This window comes from Ahaetulla prasina, chromosome 8 (assembly GCF_028640845.1).
Source record: "Ahaetulla prasina isolate Xishuangbanna chromosome 8, ASM2864084v1, whole genome shotgun sequence".
NCBI lineage: Eukaryota > Metazoa > Chordata > Lepidosauria > Squamata > Colubridae > Ahaetulla > Ahaetulla prasina.
Genome location: NC_080546.1, coordinates 60,623,196 through 60,637,926, shown reverse-complemented (window position 1 = coordinate 60,637,926; position 14,731 = coordinate 60,623,196). Strand labels below are relative to the sequence as shown.

At 37.1% G+C, this 14,731-nt stretch overlaps 1 protein-coding gene across 14 annotated transcripts in view; it reads right to left on the bottom strand.

The window, feature by feature from the left end:
• Positions 1-14,455, bottom strand: part of LOC131203551 (histone PARylation factor 1) — an 82,591-nt gene extending 68,136 nt beyond the window's left edge. For 6 of the 14 annotated variants that reach the window (XM_058193900.1, XM_058193912.1, XM_058193910.1 and 3 more), the window contains exons 1-7: positions 14,393-14,446; positions 12,483-12,596; positions 11,498-11,635; positions 10,885-11,044; positions 9,042-9,231; positions 5,479-5,577; positions 3,269-3,419 (exon numbers count right to left, since the gene is read on the bottom strand). In XM_058193900.1, the coding sequence (XP_058049883.1) occupies positions 3,269-3,419; positions 5,479-5,577; positions 9,042-9,231; positions 10,885-11,044; positions 11,498-11,566 (669 nt within the window). In that variant the 5' untranslated portion in view covers positions 11,567-11,635; positions 12,483-12,596; positions 14,393-14,446. Of the gene's footprint in view, positions 1-3,268; positions 3,420-5,478; positions 5,578-9,041; positions 9,232-10,884; positions 11,045-11,497; positions 11,636-12,482; positions 12,597-14,380 lie in introns of all 14 variants that reach the window. The other 8 variants (XM_058193907.1, XM_058193913.1, XM_058193905.1 and 5 more) reach the window with 8 other exon arrangements.
• Positions 14,456-14,731: the final 276 nt, after the last annotated feature.

Genomic DNA, 14,731 nt, shown 5'->3' with positions numbered 1-14,731 from the left:
TAAAAAGGTTAGGTATGAAATTTTGCAACCCTTTTATAAAAATAAATTTCAAATATTGGGACAAGATATAAAAATGATGAAGGAAATTCCTCCTAAAATGTTAAGAAAGAGAAGAGAATTTGCTTTTTTAGTGGATGAGTTTAAGAAACATCAGATATATTTTAGATGGGAAGTTCCAATGGGTTTGTCAGTGAATTTTAGAGGTAGAAAGTATTTTCTTAATATAGTTATGAAAGCAAGACATTTCTATATTAATGTTTTAAAGAGTGGGAATTCTTTGTTGTTAGATGCTAAGTTAACTGGTTTGGAGATGATGGAAAATAGAATAGGAGAGGGGAGGAATGTTTAAGATGTGAATATGATGATTATGGTTAATTTTTAGAATTGATTTGTTTAGGATATAAATTATAGGTTTTGTTATTTGTAAGATATAAACCTATGGGCTGATACTATTTAGTTGTGAAGGATGAAAAGTAAAATTTATGAATTTAGATAATGTAGGTAATGATGTTGTTTACTGTTATATTGAGGATGTAATTTAAATGATTATTCGTTTTAATTGATACGTTTATAGACAGTAAAAGTTATGAAGTTAAGTTGGAAATATTGTATCTGAGATACTTTATTTGTAATGATATTTGACTGATGGAGTAATATTGGAAGATTGGACATTAAATGTTATAACAATTGAAGAAATATATAAGTGATGAAAATTTGAGCTCGAGAAGATGGACTGTAATTTAAGAAATGGACTTATCAAATTTGAAGGAATATACAAGTGGAAAAAATTTGAATTTGAGAAGATGGAGTAATTTTAAAAATGGGCTGTAAGAAGAAGCAATATGTGAAGGGAAGATTGTATTGGTATTGCTCCTTTTCTTTTTTCTTATTCTTTCTTATCTCTTTATTTTTATTGTGAGGGGATTTAAAGTTTTAGAGAGGGGTGAGAGTTTATGTATATTTTGTATACTTTAGCTTGTGATTGTTGGTCATAATACCCAGTATTTGCTCTGGGAAGTCCGGGGGGGGGGGTTGGGGGGAGGAATGGGGAGGGGGGATAGGGGGAAAAATGATACATGGATTGGTTTTTAATGTACAATAATGATTGAAGATATGAAATTAAAATTTGAAATGATATTGGGGCTGCCCGACTGCCATTTCAGAAAGAAAGGGAGAGAGGAGTAGAAGGAGGGAAGAAAGTAGGTAGGAAAGAGTTGAGAAGGAGGAGGGGAATAAGAAGGTTAGAGAGGGTGGAAGAAGGGAGGAGTAGAGAAGGAGGAGAGGAAGTAGTAAAGTGAAGGAGATGAAGGAGGGGAAAGTAGTAGAAGGTAGAGGGAGGTTGTGAAGAAAGGAAGTGGCAGTCGGGCAGGCCCGAATCAGCAATAAATAAAAATTAATGATTAATGATGGATAACAGATTGTACATAAATATGATGCTGGAAAATGGAAATAAAATTATATATATATATATATATATATATATATATATATATATATATATATATATATATATATATATATATATATATATATGAACAAATTATCAGATATAAACAAAAGCTTGCACGTATCATGACACTCAGAACAGTAGGACTGTTTTGTTTATTTCTCAATTCATGCATCCAAAATAATGGTGACAAATTCAGTGAGAATGCTGTTGATTTTACTCACAAAATGGCCATAAAGAGTTTTAAAGAGCTTTACCATCTCTTGGTAGATTCTTTTGGAAAAGGCAATTCAGCACTGAAAAGAATTTAGCTGGCCTTGTGCAGATATAAGAGTGACAGTTGTTCATCTATTTATTGTTGGTGAAATATAACAAACAACTATCCTAAAGGAAATCTCATTTGTCAACCACAATTGGAACCAGCAACTTGGTCATTAAGTGAAGTGGTTGCCAAATTTTTAATGAGTACTAGTTTTAATGTTTGTAAGCTGCACTGCCTAAAGTTGTCTCTGATGAGATCGGTGGCACATAAATTTAACAAATAAATAAATAATATAAGGTGCTTATGATTTTACTTCAGCTTTGCTTTAAAGGACCTACAAAGGTCATAAATGCAGGAACTGGTTATGAAGTTAAGTCACTAAACAGGGACTACTTGTAATAATGTAATAACTATACAATATAAAAGCCTTTATACACAATAGTGATTAAGATAAAATAAACAAAAAATCACAAATACCGTATCATGGAAAGATAATTTAATATACATTTATATCAAGGGAGAAATCTAAAAATTTTCCCTACCGGTTCTGTGGGCGTGGCTTAATTGGTGGGTGCGGCTTGGTGGTCAGGTGACTGAATGGGCATGGTCAATAATAATAAATAATAAAAATAAAGTATACAAAACTTGGGAGGCACCAGTCTACCTTCTTTAAAAATAGAGGCCCCGGTCTACCAATTGCCTTTTACTGAGAGGCACCAGTCTACCTTCTTTAAAAATAGAGGCCCCGGTCTACCAATTACCTTTTACTGAGAGGCACCGGTCTACCAAGTGCCTTTTTTTGGCAGGCACTGGTCTACCTTCTTTAAAAATAGAGGCATCGGTCTACTAGCTGCCTACAGCGCTGATCAGCTGTAGTGCGTCCCTTTGAAGTGCCGTGGCAGTCATTTAAGGCCGTTTGCAGCTATATCACCACCGAGCGCTTCAGGGACAGAGAAGAGGAACAGCAAGGCATGGGCAGTGGGGGGGGGGGGCAGGGATTTTTGCTACCGGTTCTCCGAACTACCTGCCCCCATCACTACTGGATCGCGCGATCCAGTCCGAACCGGGAGCATTTCACCCCTGATTTATATGTTGGTTACATTTCCCCCCACCCCAAGCTTATATTAACATATGCTATAGCTTGAAACCAAACAGGATGTAAAATGCCAAATCATTAAAGAATCCTTAAATTTGTTACAATATCAGCCCAAAAAATCTGATATCCAACTGGTTCTGAGTATTATCTGGAATCCAATAGAAAGGAAGCAGTATTTTCTGATTAATTCGCTTCTTAAATCAGTATATTTTACCTTTTTAAGACTAGATGGTAACGGAGAACTAAAGTTTTTCATCCCTTAAAGTTATCTGTAATGTCTGCAGCATGCTTGTTATTATTTGCATATTAGCTATGAACTCAACCTTTTATTGTGCTGACCTCAAGAATTAAATGTGATTCTCTGGTTTTGGAAGAGATTTAGGAATAAACATATTTTAGCACAAACCAGGAAAAAAATAAATGTTGTATTAAAGTTTACTGAGTTTGGAAAATCAAATTTTACCTTCTTATTTCGCTGTTTCACCTTCAAGCTTTTTTGTTCCAATGAGTAACCCAATTGTTTTGCTGTTTTAGTTAGTTTTTCATCTGTGTCTCTTAATAAGCCTCCTCTCTTTTTATTAGTCAGTTCTTTAAGCTTTTTAGACAAAAATAACCTAAAACGAAAAAGCACACAATCTTACAGTTCATTGGTCTTGAAGACTCAAACATGCCTTTTACTAGCTAACAGAAGCACACTTCAAAACAGTACAATTAGTAGAAATCACAAAAGTTGCTCCTATGTACACCAAAATAGACTTCTAATGATCATAAGTGCTCGGAAATTATCAGAAGTACTATGAAAAAGTTATAAAGAGATAGAAACATTTTTGAATTAATTCTATGAAAGGAATTTTACCAATGACTAAACAGCTGTTTCTAAACAAATAGTCACCAGATAAAATCTTCATCTTTTCATATCCATATGTAAAACAAACCCATAACTAGGCTGATTCAAGAATTTTCTGTGAAACGTTCATTCTTAAGTGTCTATGGAGATTCTGTCAGAATATTCATGACTGGGAAGACATGGTAACAAGGTTAGCCAATGGGAGCTGAAACCAGTTAGGAGCCTGGGCATGGCTTAACAAACAAATCTGCTCTAGTCTGTGTGCTGAGAACTGAAACTGATCTCTCCTCTCTACCACATTGGAAGAACCACTCTTTGTATTGTACATTTATTCATGTATTATTATGTATATAAAGAAGTTAATGAATCCTGCTGAATCAGTTATCTGCCTGTGCTTTCTGGACTTGATGTTTGCAACAAACTCTGACAGATTCTCAGTCATCTAGGTCACGGTTGTTCCAAAGGTGCTTTTTTGAAAAGGCAACTGGACTTTCTGATTTTTCTTTGAAGACATTTTGCTTCTCATCCGAGAAACTTCTTCAGCTTAAGAAGTTTCTTGGATGAGAAGCGAAACATCTTCAAAGAAAAACCAGAAAGTCCAGTTGCCTCTTCAAAAAAGCACCTTCGGGACATTCACTCTTTAAGAATCACATTTTACACTAAGCTAAGACAAGCAAATGCCAATAATAATAATAAAAAAGCTCTGTTATACATATTTTTTCAGTAAGCTACTAAAAATGTGGCTGAATATATTTTGGAGGAAACAGCTAGAAAACATACAAAACTCATTTTCACATGACTGTATTCAAAAAGATTGTATTCAGAAAGGTATTTTAAATTTAGGTATTTTAAATTTAGGCTATTTTGAATAAGTTTTTTAAAATGTGTTTTATTGTAATCTATTGTATTATTTTATTTGCCTGTTCACCGCCCTGAGTCCTTCGGGAGAAGGGCGGTATACAAATTAAATTATTATTATTATTATTATCCTCCAATATTCCAGACCTGAATATAAACTATGTGAAAGTGTCTTACAATGCTTTAATGAACAATGCAATGCCTAGAAATGCAACAGAAAAGCAGAATTCAGCCATACTTTGTAGAAAATATTTTGCAGATTAAAAATACTACATGGTTATTCAAAATATTCTCAAATTAGTATATAGCAGCAAATAACACTTAAATTATGCTACTGCACTATTTGAATAAGAAATTTTGAGCAGCAAACTAAGCAATATTCTATCATTAAATTCTGAGCCAAGTACAAATTCCTGTCATAAATAAAAAAGCGCAGCACCTTTTTCTGGATCATGAGACTAGATTTTGACTTTCATAAACAAGGACTATATTGCAACAATTTTTTTTACAAGCAAGATGGTTCTGTTAACAGTGACTTATATTCAAACAGTTTTTAAAAAGGAAAAGAAGAATAAGCTTCATCCCAATACTTCACCCACAAAATCATTTTCTCAAAGTAAGAACATGTAAAATATACTGAAGTGGTAAGGGATGTATTTTCCTAATTCAAATGGCATAGAGTGAGAGGTGGGCTGCTGCCGGTTCAGACCGATTCGGACAAATTGGTAATTGCAACTTGCGGACCACCCACCTGCCCAGGCACTATCTAGTCCTATATCGTCATGTTTTTGAACCTGCGTGCACTTCTGTGCTGGGCGAACCGGTTGTTAAACCTGGAACAGGACACCACTGCATAGAGCTACATAGCATTAGCTATATGTGAGTAAAAGAAAAAAAATCCCTTGTAAATTGAGACTGCTATTTGAAAATTAACCTCTTTTTACAGGATGAAAATGTTGAATTCTTACTTTACAGCAGCAAATATATTGTCACCAACTTGATAAATTGTACAGCCTTTCTGGGTTTCAGTTTCACCAACCCACACTGGCAGTTGATCTGGTATATCTCTATAAAATATACAAGATATTAAAATTGAACACATTTTAAGAATTAGGGTTGAAGCAGCTACCTTACCATAGAGAGATTTCTCAAACGCTATTTTTCCTACCCAAAAAAGATATGTTCAAAACTGAAAATTTTGAAACAAATCCTTCAAACTGTAAATATTTCATGTTTCCGACATGGGATTCCAATCAGAACTACCCAAATTGCTTCCAGATCAGATGATTACCCCTAGCACAAGCTGAATCAACATTGTCAAGAGGACGATTAGACTGTAAATTTAATAAGATCTCAAATTTTATCAAGAATTATGGCATAGTCTTAATTAAAAAATAAAAAAGACAATATAGGTGAAATCCTTGCAATTCGCTACATTTGAAAACACAGCTTTTTATGGAGAACAGATTTTACAAAAATATATCCACAATAGCTTTACATAATAAACATTTTGCATAATAACAGTTTGTATAAGAGCCTCGTCTTGTTGAAGTGGTTTGGGATGAGTTTGATTCTGTGGCTCTCGAGGATGTGGACAGGTTGCTGGGTAGGCTACATGCAACTACATGTTTACTGGACCCGTGCCCCTCCTGGTTAGTACTGGCTACTCAGGAAGTGACACGAGGCTGGCTCCGGGGAATTATAAATGCTTCGTTGGTGGAAGGGGTTTTCCCCGCTGCCTTGAAAGAGGCGGTGATGAGACCCCTCCTCAAGAAGCCTTCCCTGGATCCAGCTATTTTAGGGAATTACCGTCCGGTCTCCAACCTTCGCTTTGTTGCGAAGGTTGTAGAGAGTGTGGTTGCATGGCAGCTTCCCCAGCACCTGGATGAACCTATCTATCTAGACCCGTTCCAGTCCGGCTTCCGGCCCGGTCACAGTACGGAGACAGCTTTGGTCGCGTTGGTGGATGACCTCTGGAGGGCCAGGGATAGGGGATGTTCCTCTGCCCTGCTCCTATTAGATCTCTCAGCGGCTTTTGATACCATCGACCATGGTATCCTGCTGCACCGGTTGGTGAGTTTGGGAGTGGGAGGCACCGTTTATCGGTGGTTCTCCTCCTATCTCTCTGACCGGTCGCAGACGGTGTTGACAGGGGGGCAGAGATCATCCGCGAGGCGCCTTACTTGGGGGGTGCCTCAGGGGTCGATTCTCTCGCCTCTCCTGTTCAACATCTATATGAAGCCGCTGGGTGAGGTCATCAGTGGGTTCGGGGTGAGTTACCATCTGTACGCTGATGACATTCAGCTGTACTTTTCCACCCCGGACCACCCCAACGAAGCTGTCGAAGTGCTGTCCCGGTGCTTGGAAGCCGTATGGGTCTGGATGGGGAGAAACAGACTCAAGCTCAATCCCTCCAAGACGGAGTGGCTGTGGATGCCGGCACCCCGGTACAGTCAGCTGCAACCGCGGCTGGCTGTTGGGGGCGAGTTATTGGCCCCAATGGAAAGGGTGCGCAACTTGGGTGTTCTCCTGGATGGACAGCTGTCGTTCGATGACCATCTGGCGGCCGTCTCCAGGAGGGCTTTCTACCAAGTTCCCTTGGTTCGCCAGTTGCGCCCCTTCCTTCCTTATGCACGGTCACTCATGCCCTGGTTACATCTCGTTTGGATTATTGCAATGCTCTCTACATGGGGCTGCCCTTGAAGTGCACCCAGAGGCTGCAGCTAGTCCAGAATGCAGCTGCGAGAGTAGTAACGGGAGCCACCCGCTGCTCCCATGTAACACTGCTACTACGCAGTCTGCACTGGCTTCCTGTGGTCTTTCGGGTGCGCTTTAAGATTTTGGTTACCACCTTTAAAGCGCTCCATGGCTTAGGGCCCGGGTACTTACGGGACTGCCTGCTGTTACCTCATGTCTCCCACCGACCCGTACGCTCACACAGAGAGGGCCTTCTCAGGGTGCTGTCCGCCAAACAATGTCGGCTGGCGGCCCCCAGGGGTAGGGCCTTCTCTGTGGGAGCTCCTACGCTTTGGAACGAACTTCCCCCTGGTTTACGCCAAGTGCCTGATCTTCGGACTTTTCGCCGTGAGCTGAAAACGCATTTATTTATCCAAGCGGGACTGGATTAAAAGTTTTTACTTAATTTTAATTGGGGTTGATTACTTTTAGGAAATGGGGTTTTACTATTTTAATCTGTACTTTTAAACTATGGCCTATTTAAATAAGTTTTTTAATTAGTTTTTTACTTTGATATTTGTATTTTATCGGCCTGTAAACCGCCCTGAGTCCTCCGGGAGATAGGGCGGGATAAAAATTTGATTAAATAAATAAATTAAATAAATAAATAGTATAATAATGAAAGTAAATTTTATTGTATTGAATAATTCTAAATTGCTTAAAGGGAAAAAATATTTTTTAAAACAATAAAATGAAGTCAAAACGGGATAATACAATCTAGCACTCATACAATAGATTTTGAAGACACCAACTCTAAATTCAACTGCAAAATAAATCACAACACGCCAGCGAACTTCCCAAAGGCAAAATAATGTTTATTCTATTCCAAAATATTCTTGGTAAGTACATATGAATTAAACATCCTAATGTCACACCAAAAGAGACAACATACCCTTTGACAGGGTGGATTTGATTTAAATCCAGTCAATTTAAATCACAATTTAAATCACTAGTAAAAAAGCTTGATTTAAATCAATTTGATTTAAATCATAATTTTTAAAGAGCAACTGTCATCTCTGTCCTGCAGCAGCTCCTCCTCTGATCCGCTGTTGACTGACAGTCCCATTAATTTTAATGGGATGATTGGTGATGCAGCAGTTACGCAACAAGGTGAGGGACGTGGCAGGCAGCAGGTGAGTGGATACCCGCTAACAGGTGCTGCCATGATGGATTTGAAATGACAGGTGCTCTTTAATATCATACTTATAAGCTGCTTATGCTTCACTTTCATTTTTACTGCTTGTCCTTCCTCCTCACACTTAAGAGGCTGGTGGTACAGATGCATTTCTCTTCAAGCAATCATACAATTTGTAGTGTACATAGAGTTGCAAAACAATGGGATAACGGAATATTCCTGAACTTTGTTTTATGATTTATCTCATGGTTACTGTGAAATTGTATGAATGCATCAGTGCAGTGCAAGTTATCTCAGCTTGCAGAGCTTGGATTCATTGAATGAGTTTACAAAAAATGTAAATATTATTATTAATGTATCTTAAATAGAAAACTATCTTTAGATAGATTTTTATTCCAAAAGTATTTTATTAAAATAAATTTGATTTTAAAAAATCCAATTTAGATTTTTAAAAACCAATTTTTTTAAAATCTATTTTTATCCATCTTACACTTTATCTCAAAATGTTTATGTTAGAAATGTTTTTCAACTTTATATCCTGCTGAATGAAAAGATCTTACAAACGAAAACTCAGTAATGCCTGCTCATTATTTTAAAGCAACAGCAGGAAGAACATCATTAAAGAATTATTTTTCCTCTTCACTCCAAGGTATTTCTTACCTGAAATATCCCATATGATATTGTGTTTTGCTATCTCCAACAATAATTGTCTGAAATTCAGGAGGATCATAAAAAAATCTCCAGTGAAGGTCAAAATTTATTTCTTTTGATTTATTAGTGTTTTTGTGTTTTCCAGAAAGAACATCATATGGTCCAACAAGCTGAAGTCCAATACTAGATTTGAGAGCATCTACAACATAAAAACAACTATTGTTTCATAATAACTGTAAATATATATCAATATATATATTTTAAATTATTTAAAAGGTGCTATTGTTTTTACTTATTTATCTGCTATCCTTTCTGCTTCTAGGATTAATGGAAAGGTTGCATCTAACACTTTGGATTCACTTTCTCATTAAGCTCATAAAATAAGGTACTTATCAACTCGCAAAGCATCCCTGGACTGCTCTTGAGTTGCCATAGGCTGGGGGGGATGGGAAAACGGCGAAATGGCACAGCAGCCAAAGACAGATGTACGTTCCACGCTTATCTCTCTCAAGGCTGTATCCCTGGGTAACCTACAGCAGCCGGAGGGAATGACCTCTACAACCCACGAAATTGTTCCATTGGTGAATGTGATTGATGATGCCCCCGGGGGGGAGCAGGGAAACAGGGTCATAATTGGAGAGTAAATTATGTAAGGTCAGAGCTGGCTCCACTTGGGAACATGCCAACATGAAGCTCCTAATAACTGGATTTCTTTTGAAGCTTGGCTCAAGACTCATAATTTAATTAGGGCATCCGTCGGAACCCTGACAGTACTATTTGTTTATTCTATTCAGTTTATATGGCCGCCTATTTCACCACATTGACCCTGGGCAGCTAACAACAGTTACAGTGTAAAACACAATCAACAATGAAAATAACATACATAACTAGTAGTCAAGGCAAAACTAAACCAAACTGCAATTAACATAACTACCTCTTGGTCATGTTACACAAAGGTTGGATAAAATAAAGACTAACTAAAAGAAAAATATTGGATCTCTGATCTACATTACATGAAAAGCTATTATATTACATGTGGAAAGGACTACTAGTGATATTAAATAATATCAACCATAGCATACTTCTAGCCCACCATATGGGACTGGAAGACATTGCATTATGGTAGTTTCCCTCTTTTCTTTGTGGTCAAATCTAATCTATTGACAGGAAGAAGTTAAGTGAGCCAATCAGGCAGAGTTGGCATGCTCCAGATCCCATCAATTAAGTAATCTCACTTGATGGGATTTAGGAAATATACCTTCTTGGTCATAACACCTGCCTTCTGGAGAGCCATTCCCTCTCCTCCATCTTGTCTCCACCCTGGTTATGTTCAAAAGAGCATTGAAAACCTGGTTCTTTTCCCAGGAATTGGGTTAAAGTGGGTGGCAAATTTGTATTTTAATGTTTTGCTTTACTGGAGGGGAGTGGGTTGTGTGTGGATGTGTTTATTTTAATTCTATTACTTTTACTGTATGCTACCCAGAGTCGTTTTACAATTGGGTAGCCTCATAAATTTCTAAAATATCAAAATGTTGAAGATATTGCTATACCTAAAATTGTACACACGTACAATTATATTTATATATGTACACACACACAAACATTCATATAACTGTATGACTGTAACTTTGTTGCTTGTATCCTTACAAATTATACTGATATTGTTTCCTGAATGCTTATTTGTAGCCTATAACTATCATTATGTGTTGTAAGTGTTGTACCTTGATGAAGATATCTTTTCTTTTATGTACACTGAGAGAATATGCACCAAGACAAATTCCTTGCGTGTCCAATCACACTTGGCCAATAACAATTATATTCTATATAGATAAGATAAACATTTAAGATCTACCACATGGCTTGTCAGGTTTCAATTCCTCACAGAATTTCCAGAAATGATAGAAGTCTTCAGGCATCTTGAGCCGGTAACAGCTTTCAATTTCTTGGCGAATACAATCAGAGACATCTACTTTGCCAGCTTGTACATCGTTTACTTCTTTAATGTTTTCACCCTACCAATAAACAGAAAATCAAGGAAGAAATAAGCTCATACATTTATCATTTTAAGACAAGGAAAAGAAACTGAGTTGAATGTAAACTGGGGGCTAAGTCCCAATTTGTAGCAGATAAAATGGTGCACTAAGAAATAAGCAGCAAAGAGAATATATAATTCTCCATATTGTTTATGTGCAACTGTTTACAGATTCAAACTAAGAAAAAAATATGCCAAGTTAAAGAAAGTTACACATTCTACCTTCATAAATCTCTGCTTCTAAGTAACACATAATGAGACCAAGATACTTTGTATGAATGTATAACGTATTTGTTATTGTATAAAGATCCCAAGGATGGGCGGTGATATTAGAATGGTATTTTGAACTCTTGTCTGTTCCAGTAATTGAAGGACACAAAACTTCCAGTTCTTTGATAGAGTGGGAATGGAGATGGAAACATATTACAGATACCTGCTTTTGTGCTTCTGCATGACATCTCTGCTTCCTACCTCCAGCCATTCTGGTACCAGTTGTGGTCATTCTATATTCTGTCTTTCGTGATTGTAATAGTTTCCAAGTTCTCCTTGTGATGCTATTGCACAAAAGTGTCTATGTCAATCAAGAATAGAAGAGGATAAGACAGGGTGCGCATACTGCAATTTGCATAGCTAGTAAATGTTAAAGATTATTGGTACAAAAACTAATCAAGCAGCAAGCAAAACATTGTAGTATTGCTCATAAACTGTCAAGTTCATAATTTGATGTTTACTTTTAAGCGAGCACTACTGAATTGAATGGGAACTTCCCAGAAAACATAGAGATATGTTGTGATTTTAGACATACTCTTGCTGAGGACATCTTGTATAGGAAAACAGTATTAAACCAATGCTTCTAACTACAGGTACTATTGTAATAACATGCTAGGTATTTGTATTGCTAGGTTCAAAATAATTATGTGAACAGCATTTTCCATTTTGATTCCTTCCAGATAAATTTATTCTAACTCTCACTATCCTGAGATATCATAATAGTTAGAGGCAGATGTTTTGGTTAACATATCTGGAATGAATCAGATTAGCAAACCTGTTTTAAACAGACAAAAGTAAGCTGACTCTGCCCTGGGAAGACATCTTTAATTACTTTTGTACTTACTTTTCCAACCCAACCCCCACTGAACTCTGTAGAATTTATTTCAAAACGAACACAAATTTATATCAAAGCAAATACTTTACTACATTATTCATAAACCTCAACAGCAAGAGAGAAAGGCAGAGACTTGTTTGTACCACAAAAAATGGAAATGCAAACAAACTCTTTAGAGCTGGCTTTCTGACTGTCATTGCTAACAGAGGCAAGAGGAAAGAACAAGCTCAAAGCGAACGGATTGGGAGTAGCTCTAAAGAGGAGAGCTGTAGCCTGTTGTTGTAGCAAGTTCACTTAAAAAACTTTGCAGTACCTTAGAGGTTCACCTGAAGACTAGAGTGTAGTCATAGGTGTGTGTGAGCCAAGAAACTGGGTCAATAAAAGAGGACGGGAGGAGAGAAGAAATTGGTAGGACACACAGGATAATCTGAAGTAAGGAAAAACACATTTAATTTCATAAATGCCAAACTTAAAGACTCAAAAACCATTCCACCTCTAAAAGGGCCAAATGGTGAAGATTGTAATGATGATGCTGTTAAAGCTAATCTCTTCAACACTTTTTTCAGTTCAGTCTTTTTCAACAGCAATGGCATCTCCCCCTCTTTTCCTAGTTGTACCTCATCCAGTTGCAATGATCTAATCCACATTGATTTTACTGAAGATACCGTCATAAGGGCACTACACAAACTAAAGCCACCTCTATCTATTAGTCTTTCTTAAAAAGCTTTCCTCCGCCATAGCTGAACCTCTAAGCAGCATCTATGAAGTATCTTTTAGAATGAGCTCCTTGCCTGGCATATGGTAGTTAGCAACAGTCATACCTATCTTCAAAAAAGGTGACCCTGAGATTGTTGAGAATTATAGACCAATCTCTCTTTGTTGTAAAGTCATGGAATCCATCATAAACCAATCCATCACCCTCCACTTAGCGACAAATAACCTACTCTCTGATAAACAATTGGTTTCAGGAAAATTGCTTCATGTAATCTGCAACTCATACACTGCAAAAACATCTGGACCTTTCAACTCGACCAGAAAAGAGCAATAGATGTTCCAAAACGTTCTACCTGTAAATGAGTTCTTTAATTTCAACAGTAATAATACAAGGGCTATCAATAGATTCAAACTCAGTGTAATTCATTCTAATCTTGATTGTAGGAAATATGACTTCTGCAATATAGTAGTAAATGTCTGGAACACTCTACCTGATCCTGTTGTTAGTCTCTCTAATCCCCATACCTTTTACCATAAGCTGTCTACCATGGACCTTTCATGTTTCTTAAGAGGTCTCTAAGGGGGCGTGCATAAGTGCATCAGCATGCCTACTGTCCCTGTCCTACTGTCCCCATTTATATGTGTTTATGGCTCTGTTTTGCCTATTTATCTCCTTTTATTTGTGCCAATCTTTTTCATGTGTCCGGGTCTATGTCTATACTGTTACTTGTTTCCTTGTACTAATGAATATCTATCTATCTATCTGGAAATGAGTACTACTGAACCCAAGTATACTTATATTTTTATTATAACACTTAAAACACCCACCTTCCCTACACTACACTTCACTTCGACAAGACCTAAGCTTAACTCACAGAATCATCTATTGTAATGTCCTTCCTGTTAAAGACTACTTCAGCTTTAATTCCAATAATACTAGAGCAACTAATAGATTTAAACTTAATGTCAACCGCTTTAATCTAGATTGCAGAAAATATGACTTCTGTAACAGAATCATCAGTGCTTGAAATACTTTACCTGACTCTGTGGTCTCTTCCCATAATCCTAAAAGTTTTATCCAAAAACTTTCTATTATTGACCTCACCCCATTCCTAAGAGGACCATAAGGAGCGTGCATAAGCGCACAAACGTGCCTACCGTTCCTGTCTTATTGTTTTTCTTTTCTTCTTCCTATATATATGCTTATACCTCCTTATATTTACCCACATATGTGTTTATTTACTATATAATCTTTTTGTATGATACCTACATATATTGTTGTGACAAAATAAATAAATAAATAAATAAATAAAATAAACTATTTTACAAACGCGAAAGAGGAAAAGGGAGGAAGGAGAAAAACAGCAGCTTATAAAAAGGAAAAAATTAGAACGAGGGGGAAAAAGAGACAAAAGAAGAGGCAGGGAACAAAATAGGCAGCAACTCTTAGAAGAGTGAAAAACAGACAAATTAAAAATAAACAGGCGAGAAACTAACAAGCCTCCTTACGACATCAAAACGAAGTCCGCTCCAGTTCGCGCTTCTAGCTATTTCTCACGGAAGCGGAACTAAATAGTATCACAGCAGAGTGGAAAACGGTGAGCAGAGTTTCCTGTGCTATTGCCCGGCTTCGCGGAAAAAAGCGCCCCTGCCTGTAGGGCGGGGGAATTGCTATTGGAGCTTTTTTCCCCACCCAAGAAAGGAGTTCAGCCGACCTCATCTCGAGTCGTCTCTGTTTTGAGAGTACGGAAGCTACTGTAGATAAAAGTGGTTTCTCTTCCGCTGCACCTTTAAAGATGCGGGTTGGATGAATAATAGTCAGTGGTTGTTATCGTAGTAGAATTTCTG